The sequence below is a fragment of the Lepidochelys kempii genome, chromosome 27, assembly GCF_965140285.1.
Source record: "Lepidochelys kempii isolate rLepKem1 chromosome 27, rLepKem1.hap1, whole genome shotgun sequence".
Lineage (NCBI taxonomy): Eukaryota > Metazoa > Chordata > Testudines > Cheloniidae > Lepidochelys > Lepidochelys kempii.
In genome coordinates this window covers 13,904,643-13,919,321 of record NC_136406.1, presented here as the reverse complement: position 1 = coordinate 13,919,321, position 14,679 = coordinate 13,904,643, and the positions used below count along the sequence as shown (strand labels likewise).

Here is a 14,679-nt window from a genome sequence, read left to right as displayed (position 1 = left end):
AAGAGGGCCTGGGGATAGCTCTGGGAATTAAAGTCTGTTGGGCCAGCTCCCCACAGCTGGTATAAATTGGCCATAGCACCAATGGGCCAGTTTGGAGAGGCCCCTGGTCGGCCTTCCTGCCGGTGCATGATCCTGAATAGGTACCAGAGCTGCTAACGGCCCAAGGGGAAAACTGCCCGGGGCCTGAGCTGCTAGGCTTGCGTGCGTGCCCTGGGGGCCCTGCCCGCACTCACCGATCCAGACCGGCTGCTCCCCTGCCCTCCAGCATTGGGACCCTTCCCGGAGGACGGGGGAGTGACATTCGCACGGTGTGCTTACAGCGACCTGGAGAAGTCGGTGGAGAAGATTCAGAAGGACAATCACCGGCTCGTCCCTGTGCAGGAGCTGGAGGAGAAGGCCGTGGTGCTGAAACAGCTGGGGGAGACGCTCACAGAACTGAAGGGTGAGAGGGGGCCGGCAAGAGGAGAGGGCGGTGGCGGGGGGGGGAGGCTCCAGGAGTGCATAGGTCTGGGGGGCTGGTAGGATCGTGGGAGGGATTACCTTGCACCCCTGAATGCTATCCAAGCGCACTCAATTGCACCCGTCAGGGATGGCCTAGGTTTGCTTGGTCCTGCCTCAGCGCCAGGGGGGCTGGGTGGCTTCCCGCCCTCCATTTCTGTGATTTGTGTGGCGGTGGGTGCAGGGCAGCCCTGGAGACCTGTGTGTGCCCGGGATCAGTGTTCAGGATGGTTTGTGTGTAAGTTTGCAGGCACACTTGTTGTTTGAGTTTATATAGGACGCTATGTCTGCTTTACTGTGAGCGCGTGCGTGTGCCCAGGGGCATATGTGCCGACAGTTACAGGTGTTTCTGTGTCCACATGCACTCGGTGTGCTTTTAGGGTGAAATTTGCATCCCCAGTCCCAGTGGAGTCAATGAGAACCGTCCATCCAACCCCCTAAGGCAGCTTTCAGAGCTTCACCCTTGAGGCGTTGGGACCTTTGATTTTATTGTGGGGTTGGCTTGTGGTTTGGAGCTGGCAGACGTGACCCTGTAATTGCACACATGTGGAAGTTTGCATATGTCCCATGTGTGAACCAGGTGTGTAAGTTTTTGGCCGTGTGAGTCATGGATTTGGGAGTTGTATGTGTCTGGGTTGTCGGTGTATCTGCATGTCTGGGTTTGTGTGTGTCTCCCTGCATTGGTGTGTTCACGTGCTTGTATCATATGTTTGTATGTATTTGGGTTGTGTGAGCATGCGTGTGTGTTTGCATATGCTTGCAAGTTTGCAGGTTGCAGTTTCCTGCATTCTTGCAAGTCTTTGTACGTATTCAGGTTGCATGTTGCCGGCCTGTGTTTGGGTGGCGTGTTGCCTGCATGTTTGGGTGATGTGCTACCTGCGTGTTTGCACGTCTCTGGGTTGCATGTTTCGTGTATTTGGGCTGCGGGCTGGTTGCACGTGTCTGGATTGTGTGTTGCTGTGCGTTTGCGTGGATGCATGCCTGCCGGTGTGTTTGCGGCTCTCCCACATGACTGCCTGCGTGGCGGAGTCCCTGTTTGCTCTGCTAGCTGTCAGAGAGTGAGTGCCGGAGACGCTGCCTGAGTGGATCTGACAGCTCATGGTGCTTGGGGCCCTGCCTCGGCCGCCCCCGCCCCCAAAGGGCTGCGCTCAGCCTTCCACACCCGCTGCCATGGCCCATCTCTGGGCTGGAGTCCCCCTCCCGCATTTAGCATAGAACATGGCAGAGTTTATGCTTCTGGGAGCCAAGCCAGATGCTCCGTGTAGGTGCGTGAAGAGCTGCGGAGGGCATGGGGGTGATGCAGTCAGAGGAGGGACATGTGGACAGACAGCAAACATGGGGCTGGGCTTGGCCTGGCCTCTAGATCAATCAGGGAGAGCGCCCCTTCCCCATCACCCCAGCCTGTCACGCGGTTGCTGAACGTGGCCAGCAGCCAGAGCGAATGCGGGGAGCACAAGCCTGGGAGCCAGGAGCCCCCTGAGTTCTAATCCTGGCCCTGCCACCGACTTGCTGCACATCCTTGGTCAAGGCTCCCCGTGCCCATGGCAGGTGCCCCTCTCCCTCAAGTGCAGATAACAAGTTACGGCTGCCCACTTTCAACCAGGTTTGACCCAGCCCCTAACACTAGCTCCGCCCGTCACCCTGAAAGCAGTGACAGCCCTGAACAGCCCGGCCGCAAGAGCGAGAAAGAGAGCGTACAAACAGCGCAGCGAGCAGAGTGGGTGTAACAGCCGCCCTGTGCTCAGGGTGAACGAACAAACAGGAGCCTCCACCCATAACACAGGCCCGTGAGAGGCTGCCCGAGTATCTGAACTGTGTGGCTGGTGGGGGTTTGGCAGGGTCTGGGTGTGGGGGTGGCAAGCAGGAGAAAGATCAGGGCAGCAGAGAGAGAAAGCAGCAAGGAAGCACTAGACCCAGAAGCACGGGTATTTTCACCTCTCTAGGTTACCGTATTTCAAGGTCCCAAAGAGAGGACACTGCCACGGGCAGGCGGGGGGTACAGTTTCTATGGCAATACCATACCAGGCCCCCCTTACTTCTGCGTTGCTGCAAGGCGGCGGGGCGGCCTTCAGAGCTGGGCACCCAGCCAGCAGCTGCTGCTCTCTAGCTGCCCAGCTCCGTCAGCGAGGTAAAAGAACAAGTGAGGAAAAACCACGGACCTTTGTCCCTATGTCAAAAATCTGCCCGGACGGAGATTGGAGGGCCAAAAAAGAGGTCGTGTTCAGGGAAACCCGGACGTACAGAAACCCTGTGTGAGTAGGCAAAGGGTGCTCTGGGCCTGCGAGTGCGTGGCACGGTTCTCCGGCCCTGCGAGTGCGTGGTGTGGTGCTTTGGCCGGGTGTGTCTGTGTTAGGGGCTGTGGCTGGGTCTGCCTACACAGGGAGTGCCCATGAGCTGCCCCTCTGCAATCACGGGGGCTTTTCTCCTAGGACGGAAGTGGAGGAGGGTTTTCCCCTAAGTTCTCCCAGCCACCTCCTCCCAGCTGTGCCAGGCAGACATGGGCACGGCAGAGCCGGGTGCGTCTCTGGGTGCAGGGCTTTGAATTCCTGTGCAGCCGGGAGAGGAGGGTCTTGCTCAGCCCTCCCTGGGCCTGCTCTGACCCTGCGCCTCTCCCGCCCCAGCTCACTTCCCCAGCCTGCAGAGCAAGATGCGGGTGGTGCTCCGGGTAGAGGTGGAGGCCGTGAAGTTCCTCAAGGAGGAGCCGCACCGGCTGGACGGCCTGCTGAAGCGCTGCAAGACGGTGACAGACACCCTCACCCAGATCCGCAGGTGAGCCCCTCCCAGCCCGGATCCCCAGGAGTATCCTGCTATCCCACCCCCAGGGTAGGTCCCAGCTCCCTGGGCCCAGATCCTGGTGTGCCCTCCCAGCCCGGATCCACAGGGGAGTCCCTTCCATCACACCCCAGGGTGGGTCCTGGCTCCCTGGACCCTGATCCCTGCTGGGGCAGAGGGAGGGGTCTGGTTCCTCTCTCCGCTCCATCAATGATCCCATTCTTAGTCACCCCTTTGTCAAATTTCCCAGCCAGCCGCTTCCTGCTCTCTCAGGCATGGGAGGTGCTCCCTGTAACTATGCCCACAGCCACTTGTCCTCTGCCCTGAGGCCTGCACCTGACGGTGCTTGGGCAGCTGGGTTCAGACCCTCCAAGGGATTTGGGCACCTCAACACCTGGAGTCTCTCCATGCACCAATCAGAATAATCTCACAGGTTAATCTCACAGGTCCCTTGAGCTGCCCGTCTGTCTGTCTGTCTCTATCCACCCGTTGTCTTTCGTCTTCGAGTGGAAGCTCCTTGGGGCAAGGGCTGCCTTTTTGTTCTGGGTTTGTACAGCGCCTAACACAATGGTGCTCATTACAGCCTCTAGGTGCGCCAGTAATTACTGGAATACAAACAATTATCATTAGTGCTGCCTGGGAAAGGACGATTTAGTCCTGGTGGGAAATTTCAATTGAGTTTGCAAGTGTGAAATTTTTTGGGTACGTTTGACAAAAACAAAAACAAAAAAAAAACCCCAAACCCAACAGGTGGGGGGAGGGGGTTGAAAAACCTTTTTTGGTTAAAAAACAAAATTTTGTTTTGAAAACTGAAAATGTTCCATTATTTGGTGGTGGTTGATAAACGTATCGACCAACACTGAACTGTTCGATGTGGTTGAAAATGTGTTTGGCAACAGCTTACAGCACTTCCTGGCTGCGCAGCTGCCCCCCCTATCCCCCCACCTCCCGGCCCCCCACGGGGACCTCTGAACTCTCTGTTCCATTGGCAGGCAAGTGGATGAGAGCATGTGGGCTCAGTCCAACAACCTGAGCCAGTCCCCGAAGAAGGTGGCGCCAGAGACCGATTTCAGCAAGGGTCTAGATTTCGAGGTCCCCACCAGCCCCCCGATGAACCTCCATGACCTGACCGCCTCCACAGATACCCTGGGCACACCGGGCTTCGGGCATGGTCCCCCACAACTCCCTAAGAGCAATAACCCCTCCCGAGCTCCAGAGATGGTGCCAGCCAAGACCCAGACAGGCCCCGAGACTCCCGGCAGGAGGAGCGTGGACAAGGCTGTGTCTGTAGAGGTGAGAGCCGGGGTTGGGGGGGAGCCTGGCACTTCTGCTGTGTTGTCTGGCCTGTCGCACACCCAGGAGAGGTTCAAGCCAGGGTTCCCAGGCCTGCAGGCCAAGGCTGTTAGGAGCTGAGAATTAAGTGCTCGGCGATTTTTACACTGCAGGGTTTGAATCAGCCCTGTCACTCTGGGGTGTGTTCTGTAGGGGGCGCCACCTCCCCACCTACCTCCCAACACTCCCCACTGGAGCAGCTGCTGTTTCTTCTCTGCTGCTCAGTAGCTCCCGCACCGGCTGCCTGCTCAGGATAGAGCAGCCTGGGGGCTGCTCTGACATGTGGCGACTCAGTGTGAGTCGAAAGGGAATCCTCTGGGAGAGAATCTGCCCTGGAGTATTGATTGGAGCCTCCTGATGTGCTGGGTTAAACCTTTAGTCCTGGAATCTATTTATAAGAGAGGAAGCCTAGAGGTTAGAGCAGGAGGAGGCCAGGGAGTCAGGACTCCTGGGTTCTATTCCCAGCTAGAGGAGGGGAGCGTGATCAGAGCAAAGTGGACAAGGAGTCAGGACTCTGAGGTTCCATCCCCACCTCTGCCACTGGCTGTAAGGATGGTCCAGGTGGCAGGGACCCTACCTCTGCAGGCTGGGTCACCTGCTGGGATCATCGGGATGGATCTCCCTGATTCCCAGCTGGCGCCGAGGCCTGGGGCATGGGTGGCCCCTCGCTCTCTTCCGTTCCCTGCCTGTGGCTCACAGTCTCCTGAGATCTGAAATGCTTTAGTCTAACTAGGCTTTGGGCTTAATACAGGGACGTGTGGGAGAGGTTTTCTGGCCCATGCTATACAGGGGGTTAGCCTAGATCAGGGGTTCTCAAACTTCATTGCACTGCGACCCCCAACAAAAATTACTACAGGACCCCAGGAGGGGGGACCGAAGCCTGAACACACCCGAGCCCCACTGCCCCAGGGCGGGGCGGGGGCAAATCTCAAGGGCTTCAGCCCCAGGCAGGGGGCCTGTAACCTGAGCTCTGCCACCCAGGGATGAAGCCCGCGGCCTTAGAGTTTGGGTTTGGCCCCAGGCTCCAGCAAGTCTAAGCCAGCCCTGGTGACCCCATTTGGGGTCCCGACCCACAGTTTGAGAACCACTGGCTTAGATGATCCCTTCTGGCCACAGACTGTATGAAACCCTCTAGTGACTCAGGCCCTTTGGAACAACCATTCCTGGGGTTCCTCCCAGAGCCCCCCAGCCCCTGTACCCCGGGATTCTGTGCAGCTGGGGATGGAGCCGAGCGCCCCAGATCCTCCCACGGTGCCACATGTTCCCACGGACGGGGAAGGCTCCCCCGGCCCGTCCCCCCATGCGAGCTCAGCGAGTGGTGCTTTCTGCCGGCAGGCCGCCGAGCGGGACTGGGAGGAGAAGAGGGCGGCGCTGACCCAATACAGCGCCAAGGACATTAACCGCCTCCTGGAGGAGACCCAGGCCGAGCTCATGAAGGCCATCCCCGACCTGGAGTTTGCCGCCAAGCACAAGCAGGCCGCCGGCAGCGCCGCCTCCACGCCTGAGCACAAGCCCCCCAAGCCGCAGCACGCACAGAAAGCCACCGCCAAAATCGACCCCAATGGCCGCAGGGGCTCAGGTAGGGGGCAGGGAGGAGCGGGGGATGGGGTGGTCAGAAACCAGGGTGCCCTTCGTAACGCTTCCCTGCGTCAGCTCTGAAGGTGCCCTCTCAAGTCGCGCCCCCTGACCGCACCCCTCTTCAGCCTCTCTGCTACCCCCACTGAGTCAGGACTCCTGGGTTCTCTATCAGGCTCTGGGCGGGGGTGTGGGGTCAAGTGGGATTAGAGCGCAGGGAGGGGGGCAGGGAGCCAGGACTCCTGGGTTCTGTTCCTGGCTCTAGGAGGGGAGCGGGGTGTAGTTAGTTAGAGGAGGGTGTGGCGCTGGGGTCAGGACGCCTGGGTTCTATCATCAGCCCTGGGAGAGCCGTGTGGTCTAAGTGATTCTGCTCACTCCCAGCTGGTGAATTCGGCCACAAGGGGATCCAGGGGGACATGAGCATGGGCAGGTTGTAGCCCTGCAGGGCTGGCGTTAAAAAGTGGCGCAAATCAATTGCAGTCTGTGGGCTCCCGGCAAGTTGCCCAGGAGGCCCCTGGCGTGGAAAAGTTTGAGCAGCGCGCTCACGCGTACACACACCCCCACCCACACCCACACACCCACACCCACACACACCCACCCACCCACCCACCCACCCACACACACACCCACACCCACACCCACACCCACCCACACCCACCCACACCCACACACACCCACCCACCCACACCCACCCACCCACACACACACACGGCAGTAGCAGAGCTGTAAGAGTGACCTTGGGGATGGCTGAGGCTGCAGTGCCCCCTCTTGGCCAGCCTGGGCAGTGCAAGAGACTCTCCCTCCCAACGCTGTTGGGAACCCCACCGCCTGCTAGGACCATCCCCAGTTCAGACCAGCGCCTGGCAACTCTTCCAAGCTGCAAGCAGGACCCTGCTCTGAGCGCCGCGCTGCTCCCTGGTGGAGAACCGTGCTCCGTGCAGGAAAAACGTGTGAACCTAGAAACTCAGCTGGGTTGGCATCAGGGGGGTTGAATGCAGCTTCGGAGGGTTTACCTGCTGCCTTAACCGACGGGTCCTTATTGTAAGGGCTTTGCACCGGGTATGGGAATTGTTATGTTTCTGTTTCCTGCCTGTAATGTGGATTGAATTTTAGAGCTCACAGTGCCCCCAGATCTACTAATGCACCCAGGGCCCCATTCGTGCAAGGACCTGAGCACCCTCCAGGGTTGCTGAGAGCGCTCGGCACCTCACAGGATTGGTCCCGTGATCCCTGACCCCCTCCTAGCCCAGCCCTAGGCCTCTCCCGAGCAGCATGCCTGCCTATCGGGCTCCGTGGAGCCAGTTGTGTGGCCAACCGTGCGCTGGGGCCTACGGGTGAAGTCCCCGGGGCTGTGTAACCTGACCCAAATGGGTCCGCATTCAAGCTCTCAGAGACGGAGGCAATCGGCATGTCCTACACAAGCCGCTGCCCTCTTGCAAAAGCCACCGGGAGTTTCCCATCACGCTTACGCCCCGAAGAGCACACGTCCTTCTTGATTGCACCAGCACATTCATAGGTGGGGTAAACACCAAAGCTGGGCTGCCCCATGCCTGAACTGTGGACCCCTGGAGATTCTGCTGCGCCCCACTTGACCGTAGGAGAGTCCCTGGCTTGGGCCGGAGGGGTGGATCGGGGAAGAGTGGGGCCTTGCTCCTAACGGCCCGGTTCTTTCCCCAGATGAGCTGACAGTCCCCAGGTATCGGACTGAGAAGCCCTCGAAATCGCCGCCTCCCCCCCCTCCTCGACGGAGCTTCCCCTCCTCCCATGGGCTGACCACCACCCGCACCGGTGAGGTGATCGTCACCAGCAAGAAGGACTCCAGCTTCATGAAGGTATGGGGCGGGCTCCCCAGGGCGGGGGCGGGGAGCAGGGGCCTTGGCCGGCCTCAGGCGCCCAGGGATGATCCCCCCCCGCCCCCTCTCGCCCTGCAGAAGGCGGAGTCGGAGGAGTTGGAGCCCCAGAAGCCCCAGGTGAAGCTGAGGCGGACGGTGTCGGAGGTCACCAGGCCCGCGTCCACCCCACCCATCATTGCCTCAGCCATCAAGGACGACGACGAGGAGGACCGGATCATCGCCGAGCTGGAGGTGGGCGCCGAAGGGGGCGGGGGGGGTGGGGAGGGACACACATGACGGGAGCCCTGCCCAGAACAACACCCCCCGCCGCCCTTGGCCCGATCCTGCACTCGCTCAGGAGTAGCAGCATTGCCATCACCAGAAGCAGGATCGGGCTCCTGGCACACATACAAGGAAGCACTGCCCCCTGGGGGAGGCACTGGGGAAGGGCAGTCAATCAGTTCACTCTGTAACGGGGGTAGTGGTCAGGTCCTTGTGTCTCCGCTCATGGCTCCGCGGAGGGATAGCTGGGCTCACTGGCAGTCAGTGGGTTCGAACCTGCGGGGGCCCAGCAGGGTCAGGGTGGGCAGGGGCACCAGGCTTTGGCAGAGCGACTTCGTCCCTCTCGCTCCGGGCTTCCATCCTGTTTTGGAGTGTAGCCCCACCTGGCGGGGTGGTCTGAAGCTCTGCCAGGTTCAGAGAGGGGTAAGTTGGGTTCCCCGCTCCCAGGACGGAAACCCTGAAGTTCAGGTACCCTGAAACAATCTGTTCAGACGCTGTGTCCTGGGGGCACTGGAAATCTCCCCCGAAAGCTGGCGCCATTTCCACTTGTCGGGTGGAGCTGAGGGCTAGATGTCCAGGATGCTTCTTGGGTCCTATTGAGTTCCCCTATGGCTGGCTAGCACTGGGGTTCCCTGGTCCAAACCCCACCGAGTCTCTAGCTTGGCCTCCAGCCCCGCCTGAAACCCGTTTGCAGACATCCCCATCGGACCGAGTGACAGGGGAGTGCATGAGCCAGGCCATGATGTGAGCGGCAGGCAGGAGAAACTAGCTCCCTGTCCCAGAATCAGAGCAACAAGGGACCCTGCCTTCCCCTCAGGCCCCATCCCGGGCCGGGCCAGGGTTCTCCGTCCTTAGGGGACAGGCCGGATATCGCAGGGCACGCGTCTCTCCAGGGGAGGAGCAGGCAGCCACACTCCCGTCTCTGTGGCCGGGTTTCCAGCTGTCACTTTAACACCCCCCGGCATCAGCGCACAGCTGAGAAGAGCCGTTGTCTCGCCCACTGCGAGCTGGCATCAGCGCATCTAGGCTGAGGCCAGGCTAGGGAACAGCAGGCCCAGGGCTCCTTCTCCGAACCCCCCCGTTTTAGTTCCACTGCACAACCCACCGTGTTCTGACTCCCCAGGTGTTTCAGAGAAGCTCTGGCTCCCCATTTATCCCCAAGTTCCGCTGCGACCGGCTCGCAGCCGCCGTCTCCCCTGCTCCCGCAGACTTGTGGCCCAGTGGGGCCGCCCTTGCAGCCGAAGGATGGAAGGTAACAGCTTGTGCCCGATCGCAACTCCCTCTTCCACCCGGCTGGCTGCCGCTGCCTCTCTGCCCAGCCGCCTCTCCTGTCTGCTCCCCCCTTTCACGCGCTCTCTGGATTAACAAACTAATGGCTCAGCACAGCCCCCGCATCACTCCCCGACGCTGGCGCGGATTATACTTATACAGCACGGTACTGGGCACTAACCACCAGAGCAACGGAACCTGGCGCTGCCCCGAGGGGCCAGGCTCTGCACCCACGTGGGCAGGGGACGGGTGTGTGTGCGGGGGGTCACTGGCGAGGGATGGACGGGCTCATCGCTGCATGCGGGATGCCTCACTGGAACAAGGGCTCTGGGTGGCGATGCATGCCGTGCACTGGGGACAATGGCCACGCCCGGCGCATGATCTGGTCCGAGCTGTGCAGGGGCTTAGCCAGGTGGCCAGTGGCAGGAGACACCTGGGGTTCCCCATTGGACAGGGTCTGGGGGCATCCTGCACTCGCCTCGCGTGGGGTTTGGACCTGCGATGGCCCCGCTAGGTAGGGTGTGGATGGGAGAAGAAGACCGAGGATGTAGAGAAAGTAGATGAGGAAGTGTTTACTACTTCTTATAACACAAGAACCAAGGTCACCGAATGAAATTAACAGGCAGCAGGTTTAAAACAGACAAAAGGAAGTATTTCTTCACACAACTCAGTCAACCGGTGGAACTCTAGATGGGATACAAGATAGGGACAGGGTGGGATCTGAATTACTACAGGGAATTCTTTCCTGAGTGTCTGGCTGGTGAGTCTTGCCCACATGCTCAGGGTTTAGCTGATCGCCATATTTGGGGTCGGGAAGGAATTTTCCTCCAGGGCAAATTGGCAGGGGCCCTGGGGGTTTTTCGCCTTCCTCTGCAGCCTGGGGCACGGGTCATTTGCTGTAGGATTCTCTGCCCCTTGAAGTCTTTAGACTTGAGGACTTCAGTAGCTCAGACACAGGTCAGGGGTTTGTTACAGGAGTGGGTGGGTGAGATTCTGTGGCTTGAATTGTGCAGGAGGTCAGACTAGATGATCATAATGGTCCTTTCTGACCTTAAACTCTATGAGTCTATGAACTCCTTGCCAGAGGATGTTGTGAAGGCCAAGACCTTAACAGGATTCAAAAAAGAACTAGATTAGTTCCTGGAGGATAGGTCCATCAATGGCTATTAGCCAGGATGGGCAGGGATAGTGTCCCTAGTCTCTGTTTGCCACCAGGCATTGGCCACTGTCAGAAGACAGGACACTGGGCTAGATGGACCTTTGGTCTGACCCAGAAGGGCCATTCTTATGTTCTTATGAGGGCTGGATGGCAGCCGAGAGCACAGAAAGCAGGAGGCTGGAAGGGGGTAAAGCCAAAGAGGGCGTGACACAGAGTGGGGGGGCAGAGGGTACAGCTGCCAGTCAGAGAGGGGAGAAGATGGGCCTGTGGGAGCTGGACCAACGAGCCCGGGAGTGGGGAAGAGACGGAGGAAAGGGACCAGGGTAGAAATCTACAGGGTGGGAATCTACCCAAGAACCCTGGCCACGATCCTTCCAGGACAAGAGCCGTCACGCCCTGGGGATCCAGCCAGCCAGCAAGAGAGCTGGGGCCCTCCAGGCTGCAGGGAGGCTGCTGCAGGGAGTAACTCTCCTCCGGGCCTTCCTTTTGGAGCTGTGAAGGAGACGGTTCCCGGCGGATTCCAGTCCAAGAAGCCAGTCCTGCCTGCAACCCAAACAGCTGGGTCAGCTGAGCCCTCGGGCATCTGCTCTCCCTCCCCACGGCTGATCAACTCCTCCACTGCCCCCCTCCGAACAAGGGTCAGATCAAACCAACCCTGTGACTCCCCCTCCACCCCTGGCTCCGTGCTGGGAGGTGCAGCGTCCCAAAACACACCCCGCGCCCATCTGCCACCTCACCCTTTATTGACCGGAGACGTTGGCAAGGCCCACGGCTCACAGCATGGTGGCCGAGGAGCTCTGCTGCACCAAAAGGAGACACTTTGCTATCCCCGGCTCTCCCGCTGCCCCTCTCTGTCTGCGTCGCTCTCTTTCCCTCTACTGCAATCCTGTCTCCCGGTGCGTCCCTCTCCCTCACCCCAGCAGCCGCGCTCCCCTTCTGTGCCAGATTGGCGGCTCTGTGCTGCGTTTTCTGCCCAGCGTCAAATCGAGTGGGGAATGGGGGGAGCTGACTCTCCAGCTGCTGGGTGGGGGCGGTGTGGAAGCTGCTCCCCAGTGGGAGCCAGCCCCTGCCCCTGCCTCTGTCTGCTGCCCCGGTGCTGGAAGGGGTGTTTAGATCCTGGGGCGGGGTTGGCTCAGACCCAGCTCTGGTCCTGGATGTCGGTGCCTGGCCCTGCCGTTTTCCCCTCCTTCCCCCACCTGCCTCTGCTGGATCCTAGAACCCCGGAGGGTGGTGATAGAATCAGACCTGCTGCATTGGGGCACCCCACGTGGGGCCGCTCCCACGCCACGAATTCCAGGAAATGGGGCAGCCCCAACCAGGCCAGGTGGGAGGAGCAGAATAACCCGTCTTGTTGCCCTGTTCTGCCACTAGGCTGCAGCGGCCAGCCAGCCCGATGCTGGAACAGATTCCAGGCGCCAGCCGTCAGTCCAGGTAAGCGCTACGGGGGGTGGGGGGCCTGGGCGGAGCCCCTGATAGCTCCGAGCTCCAGACAAAGAAAGTCCTGCTAGCACAGAATCCCCTAGCCGTTAAATCACTAACACCTTCTCTCTCACCTGCCTCTCTGCAGTGCACAGCTCGGGGGGGGGGGGGCAGAGGGGGTCCCCAAGCCCCTCTGCCTCCAGAATGTATTAGCCAAGAGGGTCAGAGACACACCCCTTGGGTGTCCCTAGCCTCTGACTGCCAAAAGCTGGGACTGGACGACAGGGGATGGACCACTGGATAATTGCCCTGTTCTGTTCATTCCCTCTGAAGCATCTGACAGTGGCCGCTTTCGGAAGACAGGACCATGGGCTAGCCGGACCATTGGTCTGACCCCGCATGGCCCTTCTGATGTTCTAATGTAATAGTATCGGGCAGGATAGAGGCCAAATCAACTCCTTCTCTGCGGATTTCTTCGTTGTGGGGACCCGCGACCCACTGCATCACCTTTGTAGTGCGTCTTTAATCCTGATTTCACCTCTGTTGGCAGGCTCTTTAAACAGCACATTGGCTACGTGTTCCCCAGGGCAGCACCTATGCTGGTTAGGTGCCTAACACCCATTGGCTCCTCTCACCTACCCAGGTGCACTGTACAGTCCAGGCATCAAGAGGTGCCTAAGTCACCATTGCCCAAAGGGGTTACTGAAACCAAGCCCTCCCTCTGGAGTTATTCTGTGTCAGGCGTGGCCCAGCGCTCAGGTGACTGCAGAAGTGGCTGGATAGTCTGGGATTATAGACCCAGTGGGTGGATTGTGAGGTTGGCAGCCCTAGCTAGGCAGGAATACCCTCTAAGAAGCACTCAGCTTTCTTCATTTGCATGGTAAACTTCTCCCACTTCCCACCTGCTGTTAACTGGTCTGAATTTTCTCCACAGGAATCGGCCTCTCCAGCCAGCCCAGCTATCCCCCTCCCTCAGATTGTGCTCACCGAGTGGGTGCCTGACCTGGCTTCGCCGGAAGCAGACCTGGAGGTGGCTGCAGAAACAGGCAGCTGTCAGTGCACTTCCAGCGACAGAGAGGTGGGAATGGAAGGATCTCCACATGTGGAGCCTACACAGGCCATGGCGGAAACAGAGAGAAACTTGGAGGGACTGGGGCTCTTGCCAAGCAGCCCTGAGAACCAGGCCGAAAGGGAGGAAACCTCTCTCATCCGGGTGCCATCTGGTTTCTTAAAGCAGGCTCTGTCGGTGCCTGGAAGCAGCCAAGCCTCACCTGTCCAGCCTGGAGGCGCTCCAGAAGGAGAAATGATAGCATTCTTAGTGACAAACACCCCAACTCAGGCTCTGTCAGAGGATGGAGGGAACCCCCTTCTGGCAGGAGAAGAGCTTGGGACGTTGGACGCCGGAGAGGAAGGCAGCTGCGAGACTATGGCCTATGGGCCAGTTGTCTGTGTGGAGGACAAACCCCTCATCGATCTCTTGAAAGAAGCCACGGACCCTGAAGTGGGTTCCGAGAAGGTCTCCGTCACTGACGAAGGCGAAGGGTCTAAAGCGGCTGTGGGATTTCATGGCAATGTTACAGAACCCAAAGCCAGGAGAACCAATCCAAGCTTGGAGAGGATGCCCCCCACTTCAGAAGACCCCAGTGAGGCTAGCAAGCAGGCGCAAAGGGAAGACCTCACTAGCTGTCCAGCCTCAAAGTGTCCAACGCCAAGACCAAGATCTTTCCCAGGCAAAGATCCAAACTACCAGGTGTCTGAACAACTCACGATACAGCCTCCTGAGGAGCACATCAGTGCTTCATCAAGATCCAGCAAGCATAGCGCCACCTCTGGACAGAGAACGCTAGACCGATTTGCGGTTGGAGAGGAGACCAAGGCAGCCTCGAATACCGGAGGGTCCCCAGCAGAGAGAGAGCACGACCTGGACCTAGAAGGCCAAACCAAAGAGGACATGTCTCCTCTCGGCTTTGCAAGCCTAAGCAGCCACGAGATTTGCGAATGCACATACCAAAGACTGGACAGCCTTGAAGAAACTATCCGTGAGCTGGAGATGACCATTAATGAAATCAATATTCACCCATCAGCTGAATTTATATTTCGGAGAGAGCTGCTAGGACAGTTGGGGTCTCAGGATGACAGTGGGCTAAAGGAGGGCTTGGGGGACCTTGAACACAGTTGCTGGTGTGCCAGGACCACGGATTCAGAACAGGGTGAGGCTGATGCTCCCAGAAGGTCATCTTTGAGCGGGACCAAGCCACCTCTGCTACCCAAGCCGCAGCTTCTGCTCGACAGTCCTAAGGTTTATTTTCTGTTATTCCTCTTGTTGTGCTCTACGCTCGGATTCCATCTGATGCCTTCTCTTCCTCTGCCTCCACCCGGCCCCACCCCCTTCCTGAGAATCCAGCTTCCCCTAGAGCCGAGGTGTAAAAAACTTCCCCTCCTCTTCCCCCGGTATTTGGACAGACCCTGCAATAAAGGCAAACGGGGCGGAGAAATAATGGAGACTGGTGGCACGTGAACTGGAAAGGCAGCAGGCCCTTT

General features: G+C 59.2%; 1 protein-coding gene across 15 annotated transcripts in view; it reads left to right on the top strand.

Moving 5' to 3' along the window:
- Positions 1-14,679, top strand: part of SRCIN1 (SRC kinase signaling inhibitor 1) — a 190,476-nt gene that overhangs the window by 160,774 nt on the left and 15,023 nt on the right. For 11 of the 15 annotated variants that reach the window (XM_073326148.2, XM_073326149.2, XM_073326150.2 and 8 more), the window contains 9 exons: positions 321-442; positions 3,120-3,267; positions 4,263-4,563; positions 5,938-6,181; positions 7,855-8,009; positions 8,109-8,261; positions 9,415-9,543; positions 12,091-12,150; positions 13,073-14,437. In XM_073326148.2, the coding sequence (XP_073182249.1) occupies positions 321-442; positions 3,120-3,267; positions 4,263-4,563; positions 5,938-6,181; positions 7,855-8,009; positions 8,109-8,261; positions 9,415-9,543; positions 12,091-12,150; positions 13,073-14,437 (2,677 nt within the window). The other 4 variants (XM_073326156.2, XM_073326158.2, XM_073326159.2 and 1 more) reach the window with 3 other exon arrangements.